General features: G+C 44.2%; 1 protein-coding gene and 1 long non-coding RNA gene across 5 annotated transcripts; both read right to left on the bottom strand.

The window, feature by feature from the left end:
• Positions 1-569: 569 nt before the first annotated feature.
• On the bottom strand, positions 570-6340 carry LOC138120193 (uncharacterized). Its single transcript, XR_011155776.1, has 3 exons — positions 6306-6340; positions 4581-5246; positions 570-656 (listed from the first exon to the last, which is right to left on the bottom strand). It is a non-coding gene; the product is annotated as an uncharacterized lncRNA (long non-coding RNA).
• A 7439-nt stretch (positions 6341-13779) lies between these two features.
• TMEM100 (transmembrane protein 100) lies at positions 13780-25381 on the bottom strand. Of its 4 annotated transcripts, none has more exons than XM_069032555.1 (4): positions 25253-25381; positions 22394-22564; positions 18707-19212; positions 13780-14835 (listed from the first exon to the last, which is right to left on the bottom strand). In XM_069032555.1, exon 3 carries the CDS (start codon positions 19148-19150, stop codon positions 18746-18748), a length of 405 nt encoding a protein of 134 aa, XP_068888656.1. In that variant the 5' UTR covers positions 19151-19212; positions 22394-22564; positions 25253-25381; the 3' UTR covers positions 13780-14835; positions 18707-18745. The 4 variants fall into 4 exon arrangements, with proteins under 4 accessions (XP_068888656.1, XP_068888655.1, XP_068888654.1 ...); XM_069032554.1 differs by lacking the exon at positions 13780-14835 and adding an exon at positions 14842-17890; XM_069032553.1 differs by lacking the exon at positions 13780-14835 and having other exon boundaries at positions 18705-19212; positions 25253-25379.
• Positions 25382-26841: the final 1460 nt, after the last annotated feature.

The raw sequence follows: 26841 nt of genomic DNA, 5'->3' as shown, positions 1-26841 counted from the left end.
GTACAGAGGATTCTCAAAGGGGAGCAACAGCTTCTCTTACTCTTTTGACAAATAAAGGATTTCTACGAGCCTGAAGCCTGAACAGTTCCCTGTCCTTTTTCTAACACGAAAACCCTTCTGAAAATCCTCTGTTGGACTTTTGGTGGGATTTTTAGTTTTTCCATCTGAAGCTGCTTGTATTACAGGGTACAGAGGGGAGAAGACACAGTTATCACCCAGCTTTGATGCAAGATAGAAATAATTTATTTTCTTCTTTGAAGTGTCATCGCCTGCAAGGGGCAGAAGAGCCAGGATGCCCTTCCCACCCTGGGGAGGGCAGGCAGCTGGTTTGGGCAGTAGCTCCCACACTGCCTGGAGATTTTGAGCCTTTGCCCAGCCAAGCAGTGGGAATATTTTTCTGGGGAAATGCTGACCTTTCTGCAGGGCAGGAATTCATGGCAATGCTGTGAACATGAGAAGTGCAGCAGCACTTGGTATGAGATGCCACATTAATGATCCACATAACACCGACAGAGGGCTTTCATGTCAAAGAGCTCCTTTTAATGAACTTCTTTTAATGAACACTTCTTTTAATGAACTTTATGCCACTGGCAGATCTGGAATGACATGCAGCCACATCTGGGGCAGAAGGAGTTAACCAGCCAGCATCAGTCACGCTGCAGACAGAGAGGAGTCAGGAGTCAGGGATGGATACAGTGGCACCAGGCATCTATCAAGTGCAAAATCATTAGTGCTTCCAAAAAAAAAAAAAAGGGGTAGAACACAGATTTTTTGCTGGAGTTCTGGGTAGGAAGTATCCCAGCTGGAGCTGGGATAGCTCAGTCTTGCAAAATTCTGTTTGTATTCTCTCAATGCAATGAATACTTGCTGGGCAAGCCAAATGCAATTAATTCATGGTAAGAGCTGGCAAGTACGATTCCAGGACCAGATTTCCACCCTTCCTTTCCATCCTGATACACACATTCTGCCTCCAAGAAATATACTCTCATCAGGAAAGAAAGTGAGGAGGAGTTCTGTGTTCTGGGCTCCAGATCTGCCTCCCAACACTGAGCTCCAATATCCAGCCTTCCCAGGGCCAGTCATTTTCTCTCTCTGCTTTGGCTGTGGTTTGTTTCCTTTGGGGAGGGGATGGCAATTAAATTCACAATTAATCACAATTTTAAAGCACTTCTCTACTTTCCAGAACAGAGATGCTGCAGATGGGGAAGTGTTAGAAGGGAGCAGTAAAAGGCTGTGATTAAGCACCTGAATGTCAGGGATGGCCTCGGCATGGAGGAGGGAAAACTTCCTCCCCAGTACCCCCATCCCTTTTGATAGCACAAATTAAAAACAAAGACAGCTGTTCAGTTGGGAGTGACTTTAGCTTAAATCTTTCCGTTTCTTGCTCAATAACTCTTTCATTATAAGCTTCCTGCTGGGGAAGTTTGTGAGCCAAGGCTTGCTACTGAACACGCAGCACTCTGGGGCTGCAGAGCACAAGCAGCCAGAGCGTCCCTGTCCACACATTTCTGAATCATTACAGTTTCTAGATCGGATGGGGCAAATCCACAATTAAAAAATAAAAATATTTAGATACAAGCTGTTCTCTGAGCAGCTAATCCCATGCTGGAAAGTTCTCTAGCCGCTTAATGAGGAGTCAAGAAAACAGAAGTGGCTCAGGGATTTGTGTGCAGCAAGTTGTTCCTAGCCCTGCACAGATTACATTCATAAAAGAACTTTTCTAATTGAAACAGTTTGATTATTTATAAGCTAGCTCCAAATTCCTTTGAACTCTGTAGGAAATTCCCAGGATCTTGGATGGGCTTTTGCTCAAGTTCTCCATTGTTTACATGGAGGGAAAGACACGAATATTGATATAAACCCTGCAGCTTGGAGGCCTTGCTAACAAACACTGGACCTGAACAAGGGACGATGAAGACAAATAAAACAGTCAGAAAACTGACCCGGTCTGCTAATGGAATGCTTAAAACTGCTGTTAATGGCTTGGAAACACTTAAACCATTTATATTTGGTAAGTAGGTGCAAATCAAAGAGCATCCCACAGTGCCTCTAAAAAGCCTTCTCTGAAGCACTGCCCTCAGAAGTGACTTTATCAAAATCACTCATGAGTGGCTGGGTGATGTGAGTGTAAGTGTACTGAGCACTGTTATCTTCTGTGTCACCTGCCTGCCCACATAACTCCAGGGGAAGTTCACAGTGCCCGGACACCCCAGTGTGGGCTGTGACCTGATGGACACTACAGGCAGGGAAAGCTGCTTAGTAACACCCAGAGAGTTCCCCCAGGCTGGGAGCATCCAGATTTCTACCTTTCAAGTACCCCTAGCTCAGATTTTAGTTCTGCTGAACCATAGTTAAAGTCAATGACTTCTTGTAAGCTTCAGAGCTGTCCACGCAAACTTTGTTTATTCAGACTTGTCAGCAGTTTAGCAAACCATACTTAATTGGGCTGACTCCATCCCCACCAGAACACTGCGGTCATTCTTTTCTCTTCAAACACCTCTCAACCCCAACATGTTACTGACACCAGAGAGCCCACACCAGTCCTCCTTCCCTAAGCACTGCAGTGTGTGTTCCATTCCAACAGGTTCACCACCTTCATCCCCAAAACTTTCTCTCACTAGGTTACTCATTTTGGGTATATTTATTTGCCCAGGGCTGGAATATCCCATGTCTGCTGACATAAATGATTGCACAGCAGCAGAGGCTCCTCTCCCACACACAGAGTGTGCTTAGGCTCTTTTGGGGTTTGCTCAGACCTCACAGGCAGCTGGATCTGTGAGCCGTCTATCAATCTTTCAGAGCAGTGGCTGACAAATTTGTTTTAACCCAAGTTTCTAAACAAAAAACACTACTGCTCTTCTACTGCAAAAATTAAAGGGGAAAAAAATCCCTTTTTTTTTTCCTTACAGTGAAACCTGAATACCAGGCCTGTTTCAAATGATAGAAAACAAATGTTATGATTACAGAATTTAGCATGCAAGTGGAAGAGGACACTGCCTTCTACCTCAGAGTGAGATTCCACTGTGCAGCTACAAAAACACACAGGGAGGGGAAGGTAAAGCCAATACCAAACCCTAATGACTTTCAGTAGCTCTGAAGTAGAGGCAGATTGTTACTCCTACAGCCATGATCCCTTGGGAGGGTAACACACCCCTCTAAGCTGAGCACAACACCATTCCCAGGGTTTCATCCAGTCACTTCTTCAATTTTCCAAAGGCCTAAGATAGAAAGTAACTTACAAGAGAATCAATCCTATAAAAGTTTTAGAGCAATAGCCCAGTCAGTTTAATCGCTCATCTGAGAGGCAGAACATTCATTAAATGAGCTCGTAATGTGCTAATTCAGGGAATATCTTTTTTCCGAAAGGCTAGCATTACAAAATAGTGTCACTAGGCACTACCAGGAAAACAATCCAGTCCTCTCTAAAGTTCAGCAGTGTTCATGACGACATTCCTGTCCCGAGACTGCCACCAAGATGTCCTCGGACAGCCCAGGCATATGGAAATCATAGCTCCCACAGAACAGCTGTGTTTTTTGGAAGTGACTTCATATTTTTGGATGTTGTCTGCCACATGGAATCTAACATCTTCAGCAGCAAATAAAGCTCTTCCTTTAATCGTCTGCCATGTTTCCTTCATGTAATAAAAGTGGTAGATGATTTTTTAACTCCACAATCACTTTTTCCCAGCCTTTCCTTAGAGCACAGGGACTGTATCTCTGTAAGTGCCTTTGCAAGTTTCTGGTATTTCTAACAGGAATTGCACTGAGATTTTACCCAAGACTGGAAGGATTCTTCTTTCCACTGGCCTTACATCTGGGCTGATCTACTGACTCACTTCCAGTCACTCTGGCAAGTAAGTTCCTTTCCCAAAACTACATGTTTCATAATGACAGTTCCACCACATGTTTGCCTGGCAAGCCACATTGTTTGCTACCATTTTCAGGAGAGGTCCAGGCTCTGGGACATGCTAAAACACACCCTGGGCCCTGCCATGCAAACCAGCAGCTCAAAAGGCTCAGGGGTTGCTGATGGTCAACACTTTGGCAGCCTCTGGTTGTTAAAGGGGTGGTTGGCAAGTCCTGTAGGAGGGCAGCGAGAGAGGAGATGCCAGGCTGCAGTGACAGGGAGGGATGAAGGGCTGGGTTCACCTTCTTTAGAAAAACTTCGCTTTTCCTTGGCATCTGCCCTTCCCCAGCCACTCCCTGCAGGTACCATCCTTATAAGAGGAGGCAAAGCATCCTGGAGGCAACATTTGTCCCCACACACTGGGGCAGTCAAGCACATGTACAACAACAGCCTGTGGAGTCACAGAATAGTCACCACAACCACCATCCAAGGCAAAAACAAACACTCATCCCTCCTGCCCTGTTTTGTATGATAACCAAGTCCCTCCTCAGACTTCCCTTCTTTGGTAAACAGTGCTCAAGCCTCACTACAAACAACGATGGAGAGCTGTCCTTTTGTCTGCTCGGGAACACACTTGACAAATAAACCCCAAACATTTCCATTTGAAATAATAACCATCTGCACATGCTGCTGCAGTGGATCTGCCATTTCGTCTCACCAGTCAGTTACTCACCCCTGGAAAGCAGCTGGATCTTCACAAGAGCCAAATGGACGAGCACCAAAGGCAGCTAATGAAGCACAGGGAATGCTGCTCCCTGACCCTGCACCCAGGATCTGTCCCAGCTTTTCTGATTTGAGAAGTTGTGCCAGTTGCTCCCAGATCTATTGGCCTATGAATCTTGTCAGTTCAGTTCCTGTAGGTGACCATATTTACTCCCTGGTGTGCCAGGAATTGATAAAAGAGCATCTGACTTAAGCATTTTGAAATAAACTCCAGACATACAGCAGGATGTTCAGCTGTTCCAGGCTCAGCTCATTTTTCCACTTCACCCAGCTCCCTCAGGCAAATTGCAGATTTCACAGAAGGGCTTGAGCATCCAGATGCTCAAAACAGCACCAGGTTCCTCAGGGGCTTTAGCAAAAAAATCTTTTTAAAAATTTTTAAATCCTTAAAGGCCGTGTATGTACTTTAAAGTACCTTTGAAAGTGGGAGGTATGTTGGTGTAAGCAGTTAAGGCACTAAAGGCCTTCACTTCAAATGGACAGACCTAAAACATCGTTTTCCCTCGACATCTCCACTAGCTGCCTTTGCTTTCCAGTTTCCTTAGGCTGAGAGCACTGCTCAAGGTCACAACCTGGTTAATAAATCTGGGTTTACATTGCAGTTCTTCATATAATGCTGGAAAGGTCCAAAAGTGATTATATATGTACATTAAAAAGAAAACAAACCCACACATAAAACATGTTTTCTATTAGCTTAAAATTAAAGGCAGCAAGAGAGTGTCTTAACAAAAGATAATAACCCAATGAGGTAAACAAAAGTATCTAACAGAGCCCAGGTGAGGAGTCTCAGACAGGAATTTGGAAGAGCTACAGACTGTTTTGTTTTCTTGGGTAAGCCCTGTCTGGAGTTGAAAATTTGCATACATACAGCAATATACATGCAAGCTGCTGCTAGCCAGGAGGGAAACAAACAAGGAAGTAGTCAGCAGTTGGGAATAGCAGGGTGTCTTTTAGTTACTTAAGGTATTAGCTGAGCCAATGGGCATGCTTTTCCTGTTTTAAATAAACACAATAAGATAAAGGTCAGCAGGGGAATCGGTTACATTTCTCTTTCCCACGTATAGGTATGGCTGTGGAGGATGTAATCCTGCCAGAACACTTAAAAGATAAAGAATAATTTGGAGATTTTAGAAGCCACACATTGGCTTTATCAGCCCAGAGCAGGGTGCATTACAGGTACCAATTCCCTGGGAAAGCCAGAATAATTTGGGCCTTCTGATACTAAACAGCAAAACTAAATGTTATGCAAACTGTTATGCAAATAAGGGATCCCATAGGAAAAATTACTTAGCATCAAAGCTAATTACCCTGTATGCTTATCTTTATAAAAGAAAACATCACATTGTAGGTAAAGCATATTTTCTAATCAGCTTTTCTGTGCTTCAGTAGATAATTGAATTAGAAGCCAAGCTCCTAGTGCACCAAGAGGCTCAATAAATACCAACAAAACCAATAATTGCTTAGGCCAGGCAACAAGATACTCCGTGACATTCTTCCAGATCTATTAACATGCAAACTTGATACAGACACCAGCCCACCCACAGAACCCGCCTTCATTTCAGTGACTTTCCTTCTTAATTTGTAATGAAACACGTATTTTTTTCAGTTCATTGAACAATTATAGGAACAGCTCTTTCAGACAACAAGAAATAAAAGATATCAGAGTCTTACAAACCTGCATATCCCACTGGGATCAGCAAGAGCCTTCAGCTTACTGAGAGTTCAGGCTGACTTGAAATTACATTTTTAATGCATCTGGGTTCATTAGAAACCAATTAAGGACACTGGCAGCTGAAAACAACTCAGTTAATCAATTGCTAGTTCTAAAGTGCAAAGAAAGTAATGCTTCTTATTACAAATTATTTTTAAAGATTATATGATTTCTTAAAGGAAGAATGTTAAAGGTTAAGAATTTTATATATGTATATACACACACAGGTACACATTTACACACAGGCATGTAAATAAAAGCCCAAGAGAATTTTTCTCATGGGGAATTGTAGAAGGACCTTTACAATGGGCACAACGGGCATTCTGAGTGCTGCTTCTATAGTCTTCAACATGAAATCAAAGACTGACAAATACCCAGCAGACTGGCTGAGGTCTCAAGCACACTGTGTCTTGTATCCAGGTCCCCTTTTAGTTTCCTTATTGCCTTCAGAATCAATACTCTGGAGAACTCGTTGTTAACTCAGCAAAAGGCAGAACCCTGCTGTCAGGAGCTCAGGGAAAAGCTATTACAGAAGCCAAAGCATAAGGTGGGATTTTATTGGAATGTTCCTGAATAAGCAACTTTAAGCAATCAATTTGTTCCACTTTTGTTTTGGAAAGGGAGTAATGAGCTATTACTCTTAGGGCCCAAAATGAACAAGAGATCCGTTCCCTCCCTTTGTTGTAAAAAGCCCCACATCTTGCAAAATCTGTTTTAATAGCTTAATTCTAGTCCAGGGATTTCAAAATGTATATGGCTGTCCTCCAAACCTTCCTTGAAATAAGACTGTATTTTGGTTTATGTTAGAAAAAATATTCTCATTGTATGCAAATCCCCTCCCTGGTGTGCAGCAAAAATACGCCAGAGAGAGCGAGAGCTGTGGAACACAGTGGTTGCAAAGACACCTCATTGCACCTTTCCACTTGGCCACTTCAGCTGTCGTTGAAGGGCAGAGGTGCAAGGATTTGCACAGCGTTTGGTTCAGGAGCCCCTTGCATCAGCTCAAGTTTGGTCCAGCAGAGCATCAGCATCCCAGCAGCCTTACCCACCTCTGGATTCTTTGCTTAATCCACAACAACAGCAGAAAGTGCCAAAGTGCAGCCCGTTCTGTGGCTTTTATCAGAACAAATGTATTCAATGGTTTCCAAATCAAATACGTAGGCCAGGGAATAAGGGGATTTGATACTGAGCTTAACTGCTGTTCTTTGGATGCACTCAAATACTAGTTTTTGGAAAGGCTGCTTTTGCAGCTCATTGTGATACTACCAAGAACCCCTGGCATGGGAACAAACAAAAGGAGTGTTGAAGACGCTGGGGCTGACTCTGTGAGAGGGCAATTTAAAGAATAATGGACCTCTAGTGACAAAGTCTCCATGCTGTGCTATTCTGGCAATTATTGAGGAAGTTTGTTTAGGATTTAGGCCCAAGTGCTCCTAAGAGAGGCTTGTAAACAGCATGGAAGTTGAGTTTCCTGTTGGTGATAGGAAGATTGACAGCTCACAGCAACCTTTTGTGTGGCAATGACAACTGTGATTACTGTGCAGTTCTACTGCAGTGTGATTAGATTGTAATCAGACTGTGGCTCTGCTGGATTTCTTGATGGCTTAATTGATGGCCCCAAACCAAATGACTTTCACCAGAAAGAAAAAACCCTCAAACTTGAATTCCTTGACACAGAGTAGGTTTAATACTCTCTAGTGCAGTTTCACACTTGTGGCAAATGAACCTTCTTTCCTTAGGTACTTTGAGTATAACCTATAAAGAGCATGGAAACATCCAGTGACAGATTCAATTTGATTTAGAGAATAGGTATAAATTTCTTTTCTCAGTTCCATAAAGTTGTTATGAAGATGAAACTCCTTTTAGAATTAAAAAGTAGTTGTCAACACTTAAACAACTGTGGGTACAATCTTGGGTTTATGGAAATCTGAAGGTTGGATTCTCATCACCAGTGAGACAAAGATATCATTTGGTGCATTAAGAATAAAGTAAGTGCTGTAGTTTCTTTATATTATATAATTTTAAAGGTGTGTTGCTCAGAGCACATTTCTAAATTTGGAGAATTAATATTTATGGATCATCTACTTTAGTCAAGAGTAAGGTGTAACAGGATGATTATTTATATGCACAAGGATAATATGTTTAAATGAACAGATGTGAAAAACAAACAACAAAACAAATAATGTCTGTAAAAATAACTTTGACAAAACTAAATCAGAATTAATTTAATCAATTACGAAAAAGTGTCTCATGGAAAGTGTAACTAAAAAGCCCATCTTGGAAATTTTTAAATTATCCAGAAACTTGAGCCACAAACTTGTATTTGGCAAACACTACCAAAATGTCCCAACATCATATGGTAAGACTGTGTTATATAAACACAGCCCATGCATGAGAAAGTTTCCTATTTATACTTCATAAATCAAAAAATATGATGGAAATATACCAGTATTTAAGAGATGCTATTAAAACATAAAGACTTCTCCACATTCTCCATGAGAAAGAGCAAACTCAGAGATGGAAGCTGAGTTCTCTCCTTGGGCCCACTATCACGATTTCCCTTCAAAAACACAACACAGCTTTTTATTTTTTCCCTTTCTCACATCGAGGTTGCTCAGTGATCACAGGGGAGTAGGCCACTCTGTGGGTGTACATGTTCATTTACAAATAACTTATAAACCCTATAAATGAGCTGATGTTTTAGCACACGTCCTCCCTCTGTGGGGAGCCTGGAGTGTCTCTCTCCACTTCAAGGCCTTCCATTAGCAGCTGCCAACTCTGCTAGGTCCCTCTCTAATCACTCATTCCATCATCACTTTAGGACACTTGTAATGCTTGACGGGACTTTAATATAAAACTTCCCAAGGCAGTTGTCAGATGGCCCTAGGTCCTGACCATGACATAATTCACATGTTCAGGAATGTAATTTCATGCTATGCGTGTTGCTGAACTGCAAGCTTTTGGTTCTGACTTCACGGTACTTAATGTCTTCCATGCCAAAAATTGCTTCAATAGCATCTCTTATGTTCAGCTGAACTGCTGCACTAGCCCAAAAGGAAAACTTTGTTTCAAGGTGGATTTAAACTTTGCTGGAAAAAAAGAAAAATCTAATTGGACAATTTAATATAATTCACACTGTTGCTCCTTCTGTCTGTGATGTGCAGGGGCTCTGCCCACCTCAATGAGCAGACTGCCCAGCAAGGCAGACCAAAAATCACCATCTTGGCTGTGTTCCACACACCCCACAAAGACTGGAAGATCTAGAAACTAAATACAAGTCCCCAAGCACTGTCATAGCCACAGAACAACCCTCCCACTGCCACTTTTGAGCTGGAAAGAAAGTGAAGTCACTTTGCAGGGTGTCCTTCACATGGCTCCTGCTCAGACTTGTCCCTGTGATGAAATGATCCCTCTGTACAGAGCTCATCCCAAAGCAGCTTAAAAGAGAGTATGAAGGAGATGGAAAGAGCAGCCATCCCCCACAGGTGGTGGGCCAACATCAGGGGCTAACAGTGCTGGAGTCTGAAGAGCAGCCCTCTAACTCCTGGGCAAAACTGGCCACTTTTCGCAAGTTATTTGGAGAGCAAGCTGTGACTGCAGCTCCTCCCCCAAGCACTTCTCTGCTTCAGTCTCTCCAAATCATTCCTCAGCTGGATGTCTGCTGCCCTGTGACCACACTGCAGCTTTCTGCAACAGAGGCTGGGCCCCCAAAGCCTGATGTTCATTGAGGGCATGAAGCTGGGGAGACCGGTGGAGCATTTACTTCTTTCAAAGACAGATCTGCGCAGATGAGAACTCTCCAAGTGCTCTGCAGAGCTGATGCCAGTCACATTTTCAGAGTTCCAGTGTATAACAAAGACTTCACTCTGGGGACAAGAGCATTGTCCAGCAGAGGAGGTGACAGAGACATCAAATCTATCTGCCAGATGTCGGTGTCGTAACTTGTACCGAGCCTCCTTTCTCTTTGTACACTTGGCTCTGCCGCCTGCAACGTGCATTTCCCAGCTGGAAAGGCCTCGCACACTTCTATTACTGGGAAAAAAAGAAAACTGCCCAAAGGGAGAAAGTACAAAAGGTTTGCCTCTGCTACAGGAAATTGGAACTGCCAACAGTCTTGCTGAACTGAGTACGTCGGCAGAATTAGGGTTTAGCAAGGTATCAGCAGTGGGACAGACATGGAGAGAAAGAATTTCCCAAGTCAGGCTATTTTCTCTCAAAACAAAATAGAGTAGAGAAATAAAGTTCAGGGATCAGAGCTCTTCACAGTCTGGAATTTCATTCCATGAAAAACTCCAAGGTTGTTCTCATTTTGTTACCTTCCCAAATCAGGATGCAAATCTCAGCCTCAGGAGTTTATCTGCATATGGATTTAAATACAGAGCTTTCATACTTGTGCATATTTCATTTCACTAAGATGAAAATATTTCGTGTTATCTCATTCTTTCTGGTTTTTTAAAAACAATGCAGTTGAAAATTAAATGTGGTAATCCAATGATTACAACTTCCTGTAAAAATGAATAAGCAATAAAATTTACATTTCTGTGAAATGCTTTGAATTAATAAGATGATAGTCTTTCAGTGGAAGACTATTCCCTTGGGAGCTTCTGACCAGCTGTAACTGTAGCATTTGGAAATCTGTCACCCTAGGAAATGAAGGACTATCAGAATCATGGGAGCATGACTAAGAGCTTGTTGTGAGGCTGAGGGATGCTCTCAGTTGTGGGAGCACCAGGGTGCTGAAGTCTTCCTTTGTCATTCTTTGCAATTTTAAATCCTTCCTAGAGGTGAACACAGAGTATTGAATTATTGAATCGATGTGCGAATATAAACACAAAAAGTGTGCAATTAGAAAACAGATAAAACTCCAGTAGATGGCGCTCAAAAATATCCCAAATTTGTGTCCCTGCTCGGCTCTCGGGACCTCGGTGCCGTGCAAAGGGCTTGGGGAGACAGCTCTGCCCTGGACAGCCTTGTAACCATCACTCTGGGAGACAGGGGATGCTCAGAGCTGCAGGGCCTGTAACAAAGGTGGGCTCAGCAGTGGCTGGGAACACAAACAGAAAATACACCAAAAGTGAGTGGATTAAGAGATATGGGTCCTGTAAAAACACAGCAAAATTTTAGAGAAGTGCTGCGAGCCAGGGCAGTTGTAAAATGTGATTTTCCAGGGAGAGGAATGTCTGGCTGCCAGTTCCTGTGCAGTTTTGTTTTTCAGTAATGGCCAGTTCTGGGGTCACTTTTAAATTTTGTAGCTCTGACTGGAAGGAGCCTGTTGTATTTCAAAAGCTGTTGAGTAGTAATTCTTCCACAAAAGCACAACTGGTTTTACCACCACCAGGGGAATGGCTTTTATTGACCATTCTGACCAAAGACCAGAGTGAAAGTTGATACCATCTGATTGAGTCCCTGGTTGGTGGCCTGTGGGAAATGATGTAATGGCTAGTTCCTCTGAGGTCCCACAAAGCCACTGCCAGAAGAGCATCAGCAACTCCACGCTGTGATTCAGCTCCGGGGTGTCTGGCAACGCTCAGTGCAGAGCCCAGAGCTGCTGGCTGTCCTCTGCTTTATGCAGAGGAAAACAAAGCCCTTCACGTAGCCAGGGAAGAGAAGTTTCCCCAGGCTGGTTGCCAGCATGCTTCAGTCCTCCTCTGCAGTACTTACCTCTGCTTTAGCATTAGTGTGAGCAAAACACACATGGGCACAGGGATTCTCCCTGATTTTTCTGTCCCATCCTGAGCTCCAGGCTTCATGCTTTCACTTTTGGTCACTTTACAGACCAACTGCATTTTTCTGTGTCTGTAGCTAAGTCGCTCTAGTCCTGTCTGGCATGATGGAGCAGCCCAGGCTATAGTGAGGAAGAGGTGGCTGTGCAGAAAAGCCACCTTAGCTCCACTGATGTCAGCACACAGAGGGGCAGAACACGAGCAAAGCAGTGACTGTGATGTGAATGCTGTGCCCAACACCGATGGTTCATATCTTTCACAATACTTGGAGCTGGTGGCAGTTGAGGCTACAGCACCTTTCATGGCCCAGCTGCTGTGATGGAGGAACGAAAAGGTTTTGCCAAGGGAAGAACAGCTTGTTCCCGAAGTTGTAGGGGTTTTCCTTATAAAAGACTAATGAGGTGTTGGTCCTATACACATTTAGTCACTCATCTTGCAAGAGCTGTAACATCAGCAATAACTTGACCATCTTTATGATCTTTCATGAGTTACATTATTCACATCAGCATTCTTGCCTTTGGGGAAAAAAGGGAAAGAGGTGACAGGATGCTTTGCTTCAAGTCTGCATTTCATTAAACTTCTGCTGTACCACTTTTGCTCCAAATTAGGAAACAATTTTCTTCCAGACCCAGCCATTAGACTTTCTTGAGAAAACTGTTCATAGAGAAATGGTTAAGAGATCAGGATGTTTCTTTACAAGTTCATTCTGCAATCCGGAGTGAAAAGCCCTTTGCTTATGTGATAGCAGAGGTCGTTCTTTAAAGCACCATCAGTTGGTAGGCAAAGAATTGTATTTTCTTTATCTAGATAGAAGCAAAGCAGAAGTGGCAACAGAGATGGTCATCCATAACATACCCCATGGATTTCAGGGAAATAAGTCTGTTCAGGGAAATCTCAGCTAATTCACATGGAGGCCTACTTTGTCCTTTTTTACTGTGTGAAGCAGCAGTTTTCTCTCTGCAGCACAGCGAGGGTGCAGGGGAGAGAACAAAGAGCAGGCAGGCAGTGAGAATGTGACACCATCCCTTCCCACAGCACTCTGGGCTACAGCTCTGCTGGCTGGATGTTATTTTAGTGGCTGTGCCTCCCACCCATGCTCGTCCCAGGGCCCAGGAGCCGCACGGCTCTGACGCCCGGTGAGCTCGAGGCTTATTCATGTTCAGGAATGGGAGGGTCAGGGCCATCGACACACACCAGCATCCTGCTGCCTATTATTTCCTGCCAGCCCTGGCGTTGCACCAAGCCCTAACATGACAGGTGGATGGAGTTCACAAGGAAATAATGTCATGGGCCAGTTTTCCAGGAAAGCTGTTAACTCTATTCACAAACTTGGGCCTTCAGATGGAAAGGGAACGTGGCTGAGAAGAGGCGGTGAAGGGCTGCTCTGCTGTTATTTACCTTTTTGTCACAAATTATTCACTGACATCTCTTGCTGCAGCACAGAAATCTTTACCTCTGCACAGTGCCTACCCCTTCAGGAGCAGACTGTGGCTGAATGCCTTTTAACTTAAAAAACCATGGGGACACTGCCTCTGCAAATCCCACGTGGCCATTTGATGTCAGTCAGGCTGCAAAAGATGGTAAAAGAATCTGCCTTTTTCTGAGCTAAATGGTTCCTGGGAAACAGAAAATAAATATGAGGTGAGTATCTAAGACTGATGTTAACCTGGGGACTTCAGGCATTTTGTAAGAATGAAACTACAGGATACAGTCCAGGATGTATCAGAAACAAGACATATATTTTTAAAATTCTCTATCAACAAGGCACATTTACTATCCGTCCATTCTCTATGCAGCGTCCAACATCTGCAGTTGTGTGTTTTTCTCTTTCCTTCCTCTTTTTAAGTTTTTAAAGTTTAATAATTTTTCTACTAGTATAGAAAACACGGAAGAATTAAGAAGAAAAGCAATCAATACAAAAGAAGTGTTTTTCAAAATTGCCATGTTTGCTACAAATGCAAATTTTAGGGTGCACAGAGTCAGGACAATGGGACTCCAACTGGCTGCTCACAAGAGGAAGGATTAGGTCCTATGTCATGTTAATAGTGACATCAACAACCTGAATAAAAGCCAAAAATTCAAGTTGATTTTGCAGTTAAGACCATTGTTCTCCCACATGGTTTAGCCTGTAAGATTTAGTCCACACATAGATTTCTGCAGAATCTGTATTTTTCACATCATACAGTGCCATTCTTGATATGTAATGTACTTCAATATATAAAAGCCCTTCATGACTGGCAAATATTTATATTGATATAGCTAAAAAATCATACAACCTACAGGCATCAAAGGTATTGTAAATATAAAAGCAAAATTAAGTCTGTCAGTGCTCAGAGGTACTGGTAATATGTATCCAAAATGATGGCTGCCACTATTGTTCTGCTATTATTATTATTATTATTATAATTATTATTATTAGTTGTGAAAACAAATTAGGTGAAACCTGCAACTTCTATCTCAGCTATCAAAGGAGCAGTAACCCTGGATTTGACTCTGGATAAGCAGATCTGAGGCAGGAATACGGGATACTCCAGAGGGCTTGTTCCAGGCCTGACTCTTCCGGATGCTGATGAGACTCTCAGGCCTCTCTTCGTTCCACACTCCGAGCTGGTTCCTGTTCTGTGGAGCTGCAGTAACACTGTACATTCAGTGTTTGGTAACAGGAGCTCTCCCAAGTGTCCATGGCAGAGAAACTTAATTCTTGACACAAGTCCATGAAACTAACCTTTCTCTCTTTCTCTCTTGTTCTTTTTTTTTTTTTTTTTTTTAACCTGGAAAATTATGATATTAAAGTCAGAGTCACGTACAAAACACAACACGTGAAATGACTGGGGAATTGTAAATTGGGTGTTTTGGCTTGAACAAAATCTAAGCATTGTCATACCAAACTGAATATTATTTTAAAATACTGTCCCCGGGTATAACTGTCTTTTTGTACAATAGCAATACAGGGTGTAGTTACAGACACAATTTCCTGTGCTTAGGTTTTGAAATTATTATTTAAGATCGTTGTAACATTTGCCCGGAGCACCAGCGCAATTCCTCTATTAGATAATTTTCTATCCTTGTGAGGGCAGTTTTGCTTGTGCAGTGCTGCCAGGGTTTTCAGGAAGGGAGAGACAAGCAATTGTGAGAATAAAATTTGCATCAGCTCCCACCCAGCCTCTCCCAGAACTGAAACACCATTTGTCACATTCAAAGCCTTTTCACACCAGAAGGAAAGGTGTTTCTGAACTGGAAAGTCACTTTGATCTCCACAGGGTTGCATCCTTCTGCTTCTCAGATTCCCATGAGAAACACCAAACAGCAATCGTGGAGTTCCAGATGGCTTTGTATGAAAGACTTGGTGCACTACAGCACCCAGCATCCAGGCATGAAACCTCAAATCAATCCAGATTAGGTCATGGGGTTCAAAATTTGAAGCAGAAATTTTGGTTGGGCTTTAAGGGCTGAAAAGGATATGTTGTTCCTGGGTGTGCAGAGAGAGAGGATAATAATGAAAAAATATGAAATATATAGATTTGCAAGAAGAAAAAAACATAGACTGTGAGACATGGGTCGGATGTCATCACTGGTCAGTCAGAAAAGATGCTACTACTGCTTTAGACTGGCCCAAAATCAATGCAAACAAATCATGGGGGAGAAATCAGTTTCTAAGGCCATGTGAACACTTAGTGATGAAACCTTTGAAAATAGCTTCAACATCATAAAAATCTCTGCCTGAACTGCTCACAACCTCTGCTTTCCTCCTGCAGGACACCAGGATCAGGTGCTGGGATTCTTCCACATAAAGTTACTGTTTTGCTCCTCTGAATAAAGACAAATAAGCCTGAATTCCTGCACAGCCTTTCATTTGCTTCTTAGTATGAAGACGCTTGTGCCATGTACCTCATCTCTAGAGGATACAGACGATGCTGCTGAGCTCAGCAGCCCGCTATCACCCAGAGGCCTCCCAGCAGGTCAGTTTGGTACTGCAGGAGATGATGGTGTGTCTGAAGCTTTGCTGTGCCAGGGGTCACTGCAATGTGTCTGTCACTGCTCACAGGCTGGGTAATGCCCAGGTACCTCACAATCACCAAGGCAGAGGGTGGTCCAGGAACTCTGCTGTGTCCTTGCCTATGCACTGCAGATGTCAAAGAAAGCAGAGCAAAGGGAAGGGAAATCATCTCTAGTAGTGGCAGAGCAACTCTTACTCACTGTTATTTACCCTTCCTGAAAAAAGACTGCTCCAGAACACCCATTGTCTCCATTCCACTGAGTTTGGCTTTTCTTTTTTGACTTGGAGCTGAGCATCACCTTGTACTTCTACCTTCCTTCTGCAAGCTCAGCTGTATCACAGTGATGGCCAAAGGAGGACCCATGTGTGGGAAAGACTTCTGGAGAGGGCAATGGGCTGCTCCTGCTCTGGGGTTAACCAAGGAATCATGAAGCCAAACTGCTACACAGGTAGTGGAAATCACTGCATCTCTACAGCCCTGCAGTTCTCTCCTTAGCAGCCCCCAAAATTCTACTGAGGAAAAAAAGAAATGGGGAGGGGGAAGAAGGAGTCAGAAAAACTATTGTGTTCCCAGGGAGGGAAAAAGATGAACAGCTCTATTTAGCTTATCTAGCTTTGCTGATGTCAATCACTTTTCTCATTTTAAACAGGAAAGACACCACTTTAGTCCACCTGTTCCATTATTTATCATGCTATGCATTTCCCATGAATTGTCACTCATGCAAAACCTGTACATCGTAAGGGGACACCCTAATATTTTTTATGACCTTAAGCAAAGTGATTGACACTAGACACCGGTGTCAGATGTTCTGGTGACGCAACATGTTCTCCTAGCAGCAGGAAAGCTTCCTGCCGTGATTAAGTGAGGGCTATGGAAGTGCTAAAATGTGTTGTCAGCTTTCCTCTGATGCAAGTGATTTTATTATAGCGTCTGGTAACCACGGAGTGTGGCAACGCAAATACTGACCCCAAACATCCCCTGCTGCACATATAGCTCACTCTATTTAAAACATGAGTGCACTTTGCAAATCCAGGGATAAGTTATGGATGTAACAAGCTTAAACCATGGAGGGCAGAGGAAATGGCAGCACCTAAGCCAGAATTCCTTGGTGGTTTCAGCAGGAGAAGCGTAGGGATCCAGGATGAGCTGCAGAAGGAACCCCCTGCAGCACCTCTCTGGCAGGTGGGCTCTGCAGCAGCATCACCAAAGCTGTCCTGGCTGCCAGAGGCTCTGGGGGCAAAGAGAAAGCACAGGCCTGTCTCACCTTGGTAGTGGAAAGCAAAAATCATACCCAGCACTACTGAGTCTGCAGAAAGTAAGGGGAAAAATAAAAGAGTGAAAAAATAGAAAAGGGCTGCATGCAGCCCCTCTGCCTACTCATGTGGAAATCTGTGACTCAGCTCAGCACCACTCTTCCTTCAAGAAGGAGAAATCATGTTCTGGTTTGCTTCAATTTGGGACAGGCCCCTCAATAATCCATTAACTGAGAAAAGCTGAAAGACCTCTAGAACACAAGAGTTACAGAATGAACACCTCAGCCACACGCAGGGGACACCTGGCACCTGCTTTTCATGAAAATTTGTAATCCCAAAGCTCAATCAGCAAACACTACACATGGCTTTGCTTCCACGAGTTATTATTAAAAGTTGTGTCTCAGAACTGACTGTGACAGTGAGTGTCTGCAAAACTGTCTGCTGTGATTTTTCAATAACAGAGCTGTTAATCAAGCTGCAGAGGTTGGACTATCAAACCAAAGTCCATAGGCTGCAGAGGTTTTTGTAGGAGATCAGCAGTACATGTGTTCACAGTTATTGTCACAGGGATTGTTCTACAAAAATAGAAATATAGAGCAGTCAGAGTTGAAGATACAAGCTATCTTGATAGCAATAAAGAAATATTTTCCAAAGGTCTAGCAGCACTGGATATTATTTTAATGAAATTTATTTTTTAGTTTTATAGCAAAATAACCAAAAGTGCTAAACCTAACCACTTTAATTTGCAAAAAAAAGTCTCATGTTTTAAGCTATGATCATACCTCGTTATTTAGGTTAGACAATACACTTACACATTTCTACTGATTTCTATTCAATAATAAAACAAAATTAATATTAGTTGGTTTAAAAAAAGGGGAAAGTACCACAGGTATTGGGAGGGGAAGTTACATAAAATATTAGAATCAGCTTATTGAGCAATTTGCAGTGTGTTCTTATTGCCTTTTTTTTTTTTTTTTTTTTGAGCTACAGTTTAAGTCCCAGATACTCTGGCCATAAGCTCATAGTCACTTCAAATGCTATGACTTCTCCCTTGGTCAAATGTCAGTGTTTTAAGGAGATCTCTGGCATTTCAAGTCAGTTCAAATTATTTTCTCAGTTCTCACAAGCCCCCTTTCCAACACAATCAGCATGTTGGAGAACACGGTCAGGATGGTTGCAGTTATGATGACACAGTTTTCTGTGTAGGAAAAATGGGTTTTCCTCTGTCTTGGAAAGAATCCCTACCAAGTATGCAGGAAGAAAAATATTAAGAGCACTTGCAGAGTTGTTATGAATATTTCTTAACCCATTCCATTTTCCTTTCAGTTCATTCCCACAGTTAAATTAGAACCTGCAATCTCTCCCACTGATAAATAGCCAAGTTGACTTACAAAGGTTCTGCCTTCTGTCCAGCCTTCTCTTGGTTGTCTTTAACCAAACAAGGTTCGCTGGTTTGCCACGAGCGCTGTCTGGCTCTCCCGCCTCTTTGCTTTCTTGTTCTGCTCCCTGATCTTCCAGCACACTGCGCTGGAAGCCAGCAGAACGAGTCCTGAGGACAAGAGGACCAGCCCAAAAACGGAGATGATGGATCCATGGGAGTTGAAGCTGTATGCCACAGCAGTCACCACAATGCCGGCTATCAGGATGACCACGCCGAAGGGAATGGTGCAGCGGTAGCACGAGAGCTCTGCTCCCCCCGTGGCTGCTGTCAGCTGGCACTCGCTGACCAGAGGGATGGTGGTAATCACACAGTCATTGTTGTTACTCTTCTCTGTGGGTACTGAATCAGGATGCTTTGGGGTGCCCAAGATCTCTTTGATTGGTTCGTTTGTCATCTTGATGGTCTTGACTCAGTCCGTTCTTAGGCTAGAGCAGGCTCTGCTGAGCACGTGCTGCGCTGTGGAGAAAAGAGCACGAGTTCAACCAGTAATTACCAATTATTTATAAGGCAAAAGGGGACACAGAAGTATCACCTTGGGATCACAAACAACCAGACATTCAGACCCCACAAGGATTTATGCACAAGATCAACAGTGACACAACTGATTGTGAAGGATCTGAATCAATTCTTACAGTAGTATGTATGTAAGTGCTAGAAAGAACAGAGTCATAGAACAAGACAAACACCAACATTAAAGTGTTGTGGGCCAAATCCTACATTAAGTTACATCCTAAAGTCAGTATTTCTAGATGTAATTTAGACTTCAATGGCATTACATTTCCTCACAAAAAGGTAAAGTTCACACACTGTTTTGATTTTTTTCTCACAAACTTTTCCTAAACTGTTTCTTTATACACCTACACACAATACATTACACAGATTTGCTCCACTGCACATCACAATAACATGGTCAAGTACTAGCCAGCAAAAACTAGGATGAACAGTGAGCCCTTTCCCAGTGCAAGTGCTACTTAGGGAAAAAATTCAAATTGTCATGACAAGGTGGAGATGTGGGGGGAGTGGGGATGCAAACAGTTTCCCGCACTCAGCTCAGCTCAAGGTTGGTGAACCTCCTGTTACAGCAACATCAGTGCCAGACTGACAGCTTGCCATTTACACTGGCTTCATGCAAAAGCAATGGGTCTCTTGTAAATCCATGAAATTACATCCCTGTTACTGTACAGGAGGGAGATTTACCATCATATTCACTCATCTCAGATACAGCAGGTTGTTTTCCTCCTGTCTTCATACTATAAACACACTCTCAGTCCTGACAGCATGCACAGTTTGACTGAATCTGCACAGGACGCAAATACCTTTTGGCTCTGGGGAGCCCAGGGAATAATCAGAGTCCACCTGATCAGAGCAAGAGGAGCCCACGGCTCTCCACCATTCCAGGCTGCCATGACAGACCTCAGCCTTACCTCTGGGGCTCTGGTGATGTGTGGTCACTCTGGGGCCTGTAGTGAGCTCTGCCAACACTGAGGCTGCCACAGATGTGCTGTCTTGGACCCAGCTCAGTGCACCCCAGCACACGCTCCAGAGACGGCGACACTGGGACACTGGGGAACCGCTGGTTTTACTGCTGTGAGTAGCTCCCAGGACTCCTCCACCACTCTCTGGTGTGGGCTGTGCTGCTTTTGCTTTCATGAGCAGCATGATATACAGCTCAGAGAACAAAGAAGAGTGCTGGCAATGCAGTAATGCTTTTATCACTTTTATCACCTTCACATCTGTGACTAGGAAGTTAATTGCCAGATACTTGTATTCTCCTTTTCCTTTCCCACCACTCCACCCTTGTTGCTAAGATATATTCGTTCATTGTGGAGAGCCCTTGGTTTTATACCTCAGTACCTCCTATAACTGACCCTGGGTTACAAGAAAGAGGATTTCACTCTGTTTAAAAAAAACACAGGCACAAACAGGCTAAATGCTGGATGTAGTCAGAGAGTTTGTATACAAAGTCTCCTTGAACCCTCAAGAGAGAAGGAAAGCTCAGGTCTGGTTTGCCAAAGCTTTAGTTCTACTGCTCTAGGGAAAAGTGCTCAGCTCCCTGTTGTATCTGCTGTGCAGAGCTGCCTCTGGGCTCAGCCCTGCCAGAGGAGCCTGTCCCTGCTGAGCACACACAACACACCCAGCACATGCAGAGACAGAAGAGGCAACAGGCACACACTGAAACACACTGATCATCAGGAAAAGCTTTTGCACTGGGAGTGTAACTGAGCACTGGAACATAGTGAGGTTTTGGAGTCTCTACCCTTGGAGATACTCAAAAGCCATCTGCACAGTCCTGGGCAGCATTGTCTAGGTGACCCTGCTGAGCAATAGGGGGGTTGGACCAAATGACCTCCAGACGTCCCTTCCAACCATAACCATTCAATGATTCTGCCTGTTTCTGTGAGAGTACTCGGTATCTCCAAGGGCAGGAAAGGGATTTCTTCAATGCTTATCAGACAAAGCAAATATATCTGGGCTGACACCTTAGATATCCTGAATTCTCCTAGGTTCAGTAGCTTTGTTCTTTGAATCATAATGCATGATTAAGTGTCTTTTAAATCAGAAAGAAAGAGCCCAGGAAAGCCATGGGTTTGCTCTCAAGTGCCACTGATCTCTTCCTATGTGGATCTGAGCCCAAGTTCTGCATTTTCAATGACTGACATAGCAGTGAGACTTAAACTGGTGCCATTATGTTGCTGCATTACTTATCCATAAAACATTACAGAAGTTCAGCATAACATAAGAATGTGGTCCCCAAATGTCACCTTTTTTCAATCTTAGCATTAGCCATATTCAATTACTATAACATTTTATTATTTGTTTGAGGGAGAAAAAAAAATACTATTTTGAATATAAAAGGTGTATTGGCTCAAATACACTGTAACAACTATTCAAAAATCCAACTATTCTAACAGTCACTGAAATAGGGAAACTTCCCAGTAACTTGAAAAAGCCCATAATAAGCATTATTATTCTGAAAAATTTTAACCTTCAATCAAAATGTATTTACTCCTGTCTCTAAAGTCCTTGTCCCTCTGCTTTAGATACATCTTCATTGAGCATTAAAATCTCCTAGACCTCTTGGACAGAGATCTATGAAGAAATAAGATGTATTTATACAGTCAAATCTAACAGGAATTAAAAAAAAAATTCTAATCTCTAATAATTAAGTAAATGGGAAAATACCTGTTGATTTCTGAGGAGCACAGTTTTTGTCTGGAATAGGATACAAGAAGGCAAGCATTCATACAAAACAAATACACAGCCCTCTATTGAAATACCATTAAATTAAATAAACAACAGAACCTATTTGAAGTGTGAGCAAAGGTATTCATCCCTAGAAAAAAGGGCACTGGATCCTCATTGCCAGCAAAGTCACTTCTGACTTAGGCCAACAGGTGATTTGGTTCGAGTTTCAGGGTAAGAAATTTAGGCAAAGATACCCAGCAACACCAGCATCCTCTCACTAATCATACCACAAGTACTATCTTAAGGAGCTACTTTGAGTTGGAGGAAGAATGTGCTTCTGTGGCAATCTGTGGCTAACCCTGGATAAAGGGGAGAGGAAATTTTTAGCCACTAATAAGTGTAAGTTGAGAGTTATCAAAAAGACATGAAATTCATCAGCATGTGCACCTACCAGATCCATGAGAAATCCATGGTAACAGATCCTTGGCTCAGAAAGCAGAGGAAGAGTGCTGAAGATGTCTTGTATGACAATTCAAGGCAGAAAGAGCTGCTCAAGGCTTTGAAGTGTCAGATGTTGCTGAATGATGAACTGGAGGTGACAGTATTCTAGCATGGAAGTTTCCTACAAGGAAAGTTGTTGGATATTTACCAGCTTCTTAAGAATAAAAGTCATGAGTGGAAAAGCTCCTGCTGTGTGCTGACTCCTGCTCCTAACCAAACCAAAGCAGAAGATGTTCTCCCTCTGGCTCTCCTAGTGGCTTCTTTTCTTGGAACCAGCCACCCATTTCTGGCCCTGTGTAACATTTTCCTTTGAGGATGTGATGTCCCAGTAGTGAGTATCATAACCCAGTCAAGTCCCCCAGAAAGAGCCAGGCAGGAGAAAGCAATGCACTAGAATTTCTGTAGATAAAAGTCTCATGTAACTTAATTTCTATTACTCACTTCACCTATGGGAATAATGACTCAGAATATATGGGGGTTTGTCTCTTCTATGTGTCCAATTTCTTTGAGCAAATCACTCAATCTCCCTGTTCCTCAGATTTCCTAGCTGTGAACTGACTGTGACAACACACTTACTACTAGAAAAACCTTTAAAAACTATTCCACTATAAGAAAATCTAAGTAATATAATCCCAAAAACTCAGAATAAAAAAAGCAGACTAACAGAGTCTAAGAACTCTCTGTTGTAAACGTAAGTCCATTATATTTACTGTTGTTCATTTCTGTTACTGGATTTTTAAAAACAAGATTTGTAACTCCAAGAGGGACAAGATGGACTCTGCAGCAGGGCAGTGACGACTCTGCAGAAAGCAGAGCGATGGAAATTGTTATCAACTGCAGAAACAGCTGTGAAATCACCAGGCAGCTGGGTAAAACTCATGAAGCAGCAGAGATTTATGTTGCTAATCTTACTTGACATTCCCTTTCTAGAAGAGCATGATCATGGAAGATCATTTCAACACAGAAGCAGGAGTCTGAAGTGGGGATGAGAGTAAATGCATGAAAGTAAGTTTGTATAATGATAAACTTCGAGGGTTTTTCTGGTTTTAAGTTATTTAGACCTTACTAACCTTTCACAAACACAAACATTTACAGGTATAAACTGCTGCTGTTCTCCAGAAGATCCTTGGAATAAGCCTGGGACATAGCCACAGTATATTTAGCTGATTATTGAAGTTAGCTAATAATAAGGAAGTCTACTTGTTTATCTCCTTGACTATATTCTTTTCCACATGACCTAGCAACTAGCTTAACTTTTTGAAAAGTTTGGAGGGAAATGCAGGAAAAAATCCTCACTTCAGATGAATAATCTAGATTTCATTAAAACAAACGCTGACCTCTGAAATGTGCTTGGAGTCAACTTCCACTTGGATTACAGCAAGGTTACATTTGCTCGAAAAGCTCTTCCCAGTGCAATTGTGCCCCCTAAGCCACTCTGCCAGCATCTTGCTTGGAAAAGATTAATTGCTCTGTCAGTTATTTATTTGTATTTATCCCCAACTACACTCAGTTTAGCTATTTTTCTTTAAATGAATGTCTTTATCAAAAATCCTGACAAAACAACCTTTTAGAGATGAAATTTCTTCCCGTCTCCTTCCCTCCCTCACCACAAAACTGGGAAGCAGAAACACATGAGATCTCTACATGAAGCTTCCAGTGTTTTAACTCGGAATCATTTCAATGTTGTGCTCTCTCCGGAGGCTTCCCACATAGAGAATATCTCTGTGCAAAGGCAAAGAGCCACTACAACCCTTTCCCCTTTTTCACGTTTTACTCAGAACCGGTGAGAAACATTTGAGTTTTCCACCTTCAGGCTCTGAGCCAGATTCTCTCTGTCTAGCACAATGCTTCAGACACCCGTTTTTGCTTATGTAAAATCCCAATAAATCATAATGCTCACACTTCACACTATGGTTATGCATTGAAGTGACTATGGAAAATAGCCTAAGGAGTCCTTCTGTCCCGAGAGGAGAGCCTGAGTTCATTCAGAATTCAACCGGCTACAGTAATCCTCAACACAATCCCGCAGCTCTGCCCCAGGTGAACACTCCTGGAAATACACAACCAGAATTTGTACTTACAAGACGCCAGGACCATGCCCTGAGCTACAGAGGCAGGCGTAGCACACACTACCTCCATACCAGCTACCTCAGGATGCAGTAAGTTTCTCTTACCAAGTTTTTATGTAAAATCACGAACAGATTTAAAGTCTCGCACCTTTTTCGTTTTCCTGACACAGCCGGGGGTAGGATGGGAGCCAACCCATCCCCTCCACAAACCAACTCTGTTATGTGCTAACTACAAAACTTTCAAACGCGCCTGCTACACGCCACACGCACACCTGGGGCAAAACCCTCCGCGGCACGCCAGTCCCCGAGCACCTCTGCAAGAGAGCAGAGAGGCGAGCAGGCGGGGACAGCCCTGTGCGGGGACAGCCCTGTGCACGTACAGCCCTGCAGTACCGGAGAGGCAGCGCTCCGCGGGACACCCCCGATCTGCACCCGGGCAGCGGTTCCGACTGCCGAGCCCCCGCTGCTGCTGTAACCGGGGGAGCCCTGTGCCGGAGCGGAGGGAGCAGCAGGTCCCTGGCGTGCCCGAGCACCCCCGGCCGCCCCGGGCAGCCGCGCACCGGGAGCCGGAGCCCCGCGGGCACCGGGAGCCGGCGGGGGCGCGGCCGCGGGGCGTGCGGGTCCGGGGCTGCCAGCGAGCTGAGCCGTGCCAGTCCATGCCGTAGGCTGGGCTAGCGTGCCATAGCATGGGCTAGTGTGCCATAGCGAGCCGTGCCTAGCGAAGCCGAGCCGTGCCTTACCTCCCGGCCGCCGGGCGGGACTGCGGCGGCCACCAGCCCGCAGCCAGCATAAGAGGGGATGCAGCTCGCCGCACAAGGGACTGTAAACAAAGCTCTCCGTGAGAGAGGAACAATTAAGGGACCGGAGCAAATTCAGCGGCGGGCGGGGCGGCAGCGGGACGGTCCCGCTGGGCGCGGGGGGGCCGGGAAGGGTGTCCGGCAGCGCCGGGCTGGGCCGGGCCGGGCACGGAGCCGGGCCTCCTCCCTCCGCCCCGCACTGCTCACACCCCGGCACAGGGATGCGCACGGCGGAGGCATGCACGGGGGGAGGCTCCGCATCGCGCCCGGCGGTCACACACACGGGGTCGGGGCAGCGCCCTGCAGCCCCTCTGCTCTCCTGCAGCCCCTCTTCTGCCCTCCTGCTCTCCTGCAGTCCCTCTGCTCTCCTGCAGCCCCTCTTCTGCCCTCCTGCTCTCCTGCAAGCCCCTCTGCTCTTCTGCAGCCCCTCTTCTGCCCTCCTGCTCTCCTGCAGTCCCTCTGCTCTTCTGCAGCCCCTCTTCTGCCCTCCTGCTCTCCTGCAGTCCCTCTTGCCCTCCTGCAGCCCCTCTTCTGCCCTCCTGCTCTCCTGCAGCCCTTCTTCTGCCCTCTTGCCCTCCTGCAAGCCCCTCTTCTGTCCTCCTGCTCTCCTGCAGCCCTTCTTCTGCCCTCCTGCAGCCCTTCTTCTGCCCTCTTGCCCTCCTGCAAGCCCCTCTTCTGCCCTCCTGCTCTCCTGCAGCCCCTCTGCTCTTCTGCAGCCCCTCTTCTGCCCTCCTGCCCTCCTGCAGCCCCTCTTCTGCCCTCTTGCTCTCCTGCAGCCCCTATGCCCTCCTGCGCACCCAGCCCCGTGCCGAGTGTTTGGCCACATCTCGGATGCAGCAGTGCGGATGAGGGTCAGTGCCTGTCCTGAGCCCGCTGGGGTGTCAGACGTGGCCGTGCTGGGTCACTTGAAAGCACAGTCCATGCCGAAATCCAGATGAACCCCTAGCTCAACTGCTCATAAATTAAAGGAGGAGGAATATAGCTTTGGATGCCATTCTTAGAAGATAAAGTTTTATGTGTGGTTTAGAAATATTTTAACTGGCTTTTCTAAGCTTTAATTGCTCATTTCTGCATCACATCAAATATTACAGGGGTTTGAAGTGGATGGGTGTGGGTGTGTGTTATTTTTTTACCATGATTTCTGTTATTTCAGACAAAAAGCGGACAAATTATGCTTTTAAGTCTTGTAAAAGGACATGTTTGAATTTTGCAGTTAAGCTCACCTAAAGTTTATATTTAAAAGACACTGTTTTATCAATGATTGATAAAAGAGCAGTGCACCAGATGTATTTAATCAGCCACTCTGACTCTGAAAGCATACATGTACTTTTGATTCCATTTCCAGGGTGAAATCCTGGCCTCCAAGAAATTAATGGCCAAGCTTCCATCAACTTCACAGGGGCCAGGATTTCATCCTGTGTATTGTTAAGAACTGCCCAGTGATGGAGACCCTACCAAGAGTTCATCTCCTCCAGACAAATCAACCAGGTTCTGGAAAAGCTCCACAGCTTTATGCAAGAAACTGTCAGTTT

Source organism: Aphelocoma coerulescens, chromosome 18, assembly GCF_041296385.1.
Source record: "Aphelocoma coerulescens isolate FSJ_1873_10779 chromosome 18, UR_Acoe_1.0, whole genome shotgun sequence".
NCBI classification, from domain to species: domain Eukaryota; kingdom Metazoa; phylum Chordata; class Aves; order Passeriformes; family Corvidae; genus Aphelocoma; species Aphelocoma coerulescens.
Note: the sequence above shows the minus strand (reverse complement) of the source record. Positions and strands in the feature narration are given on the sequence as shown.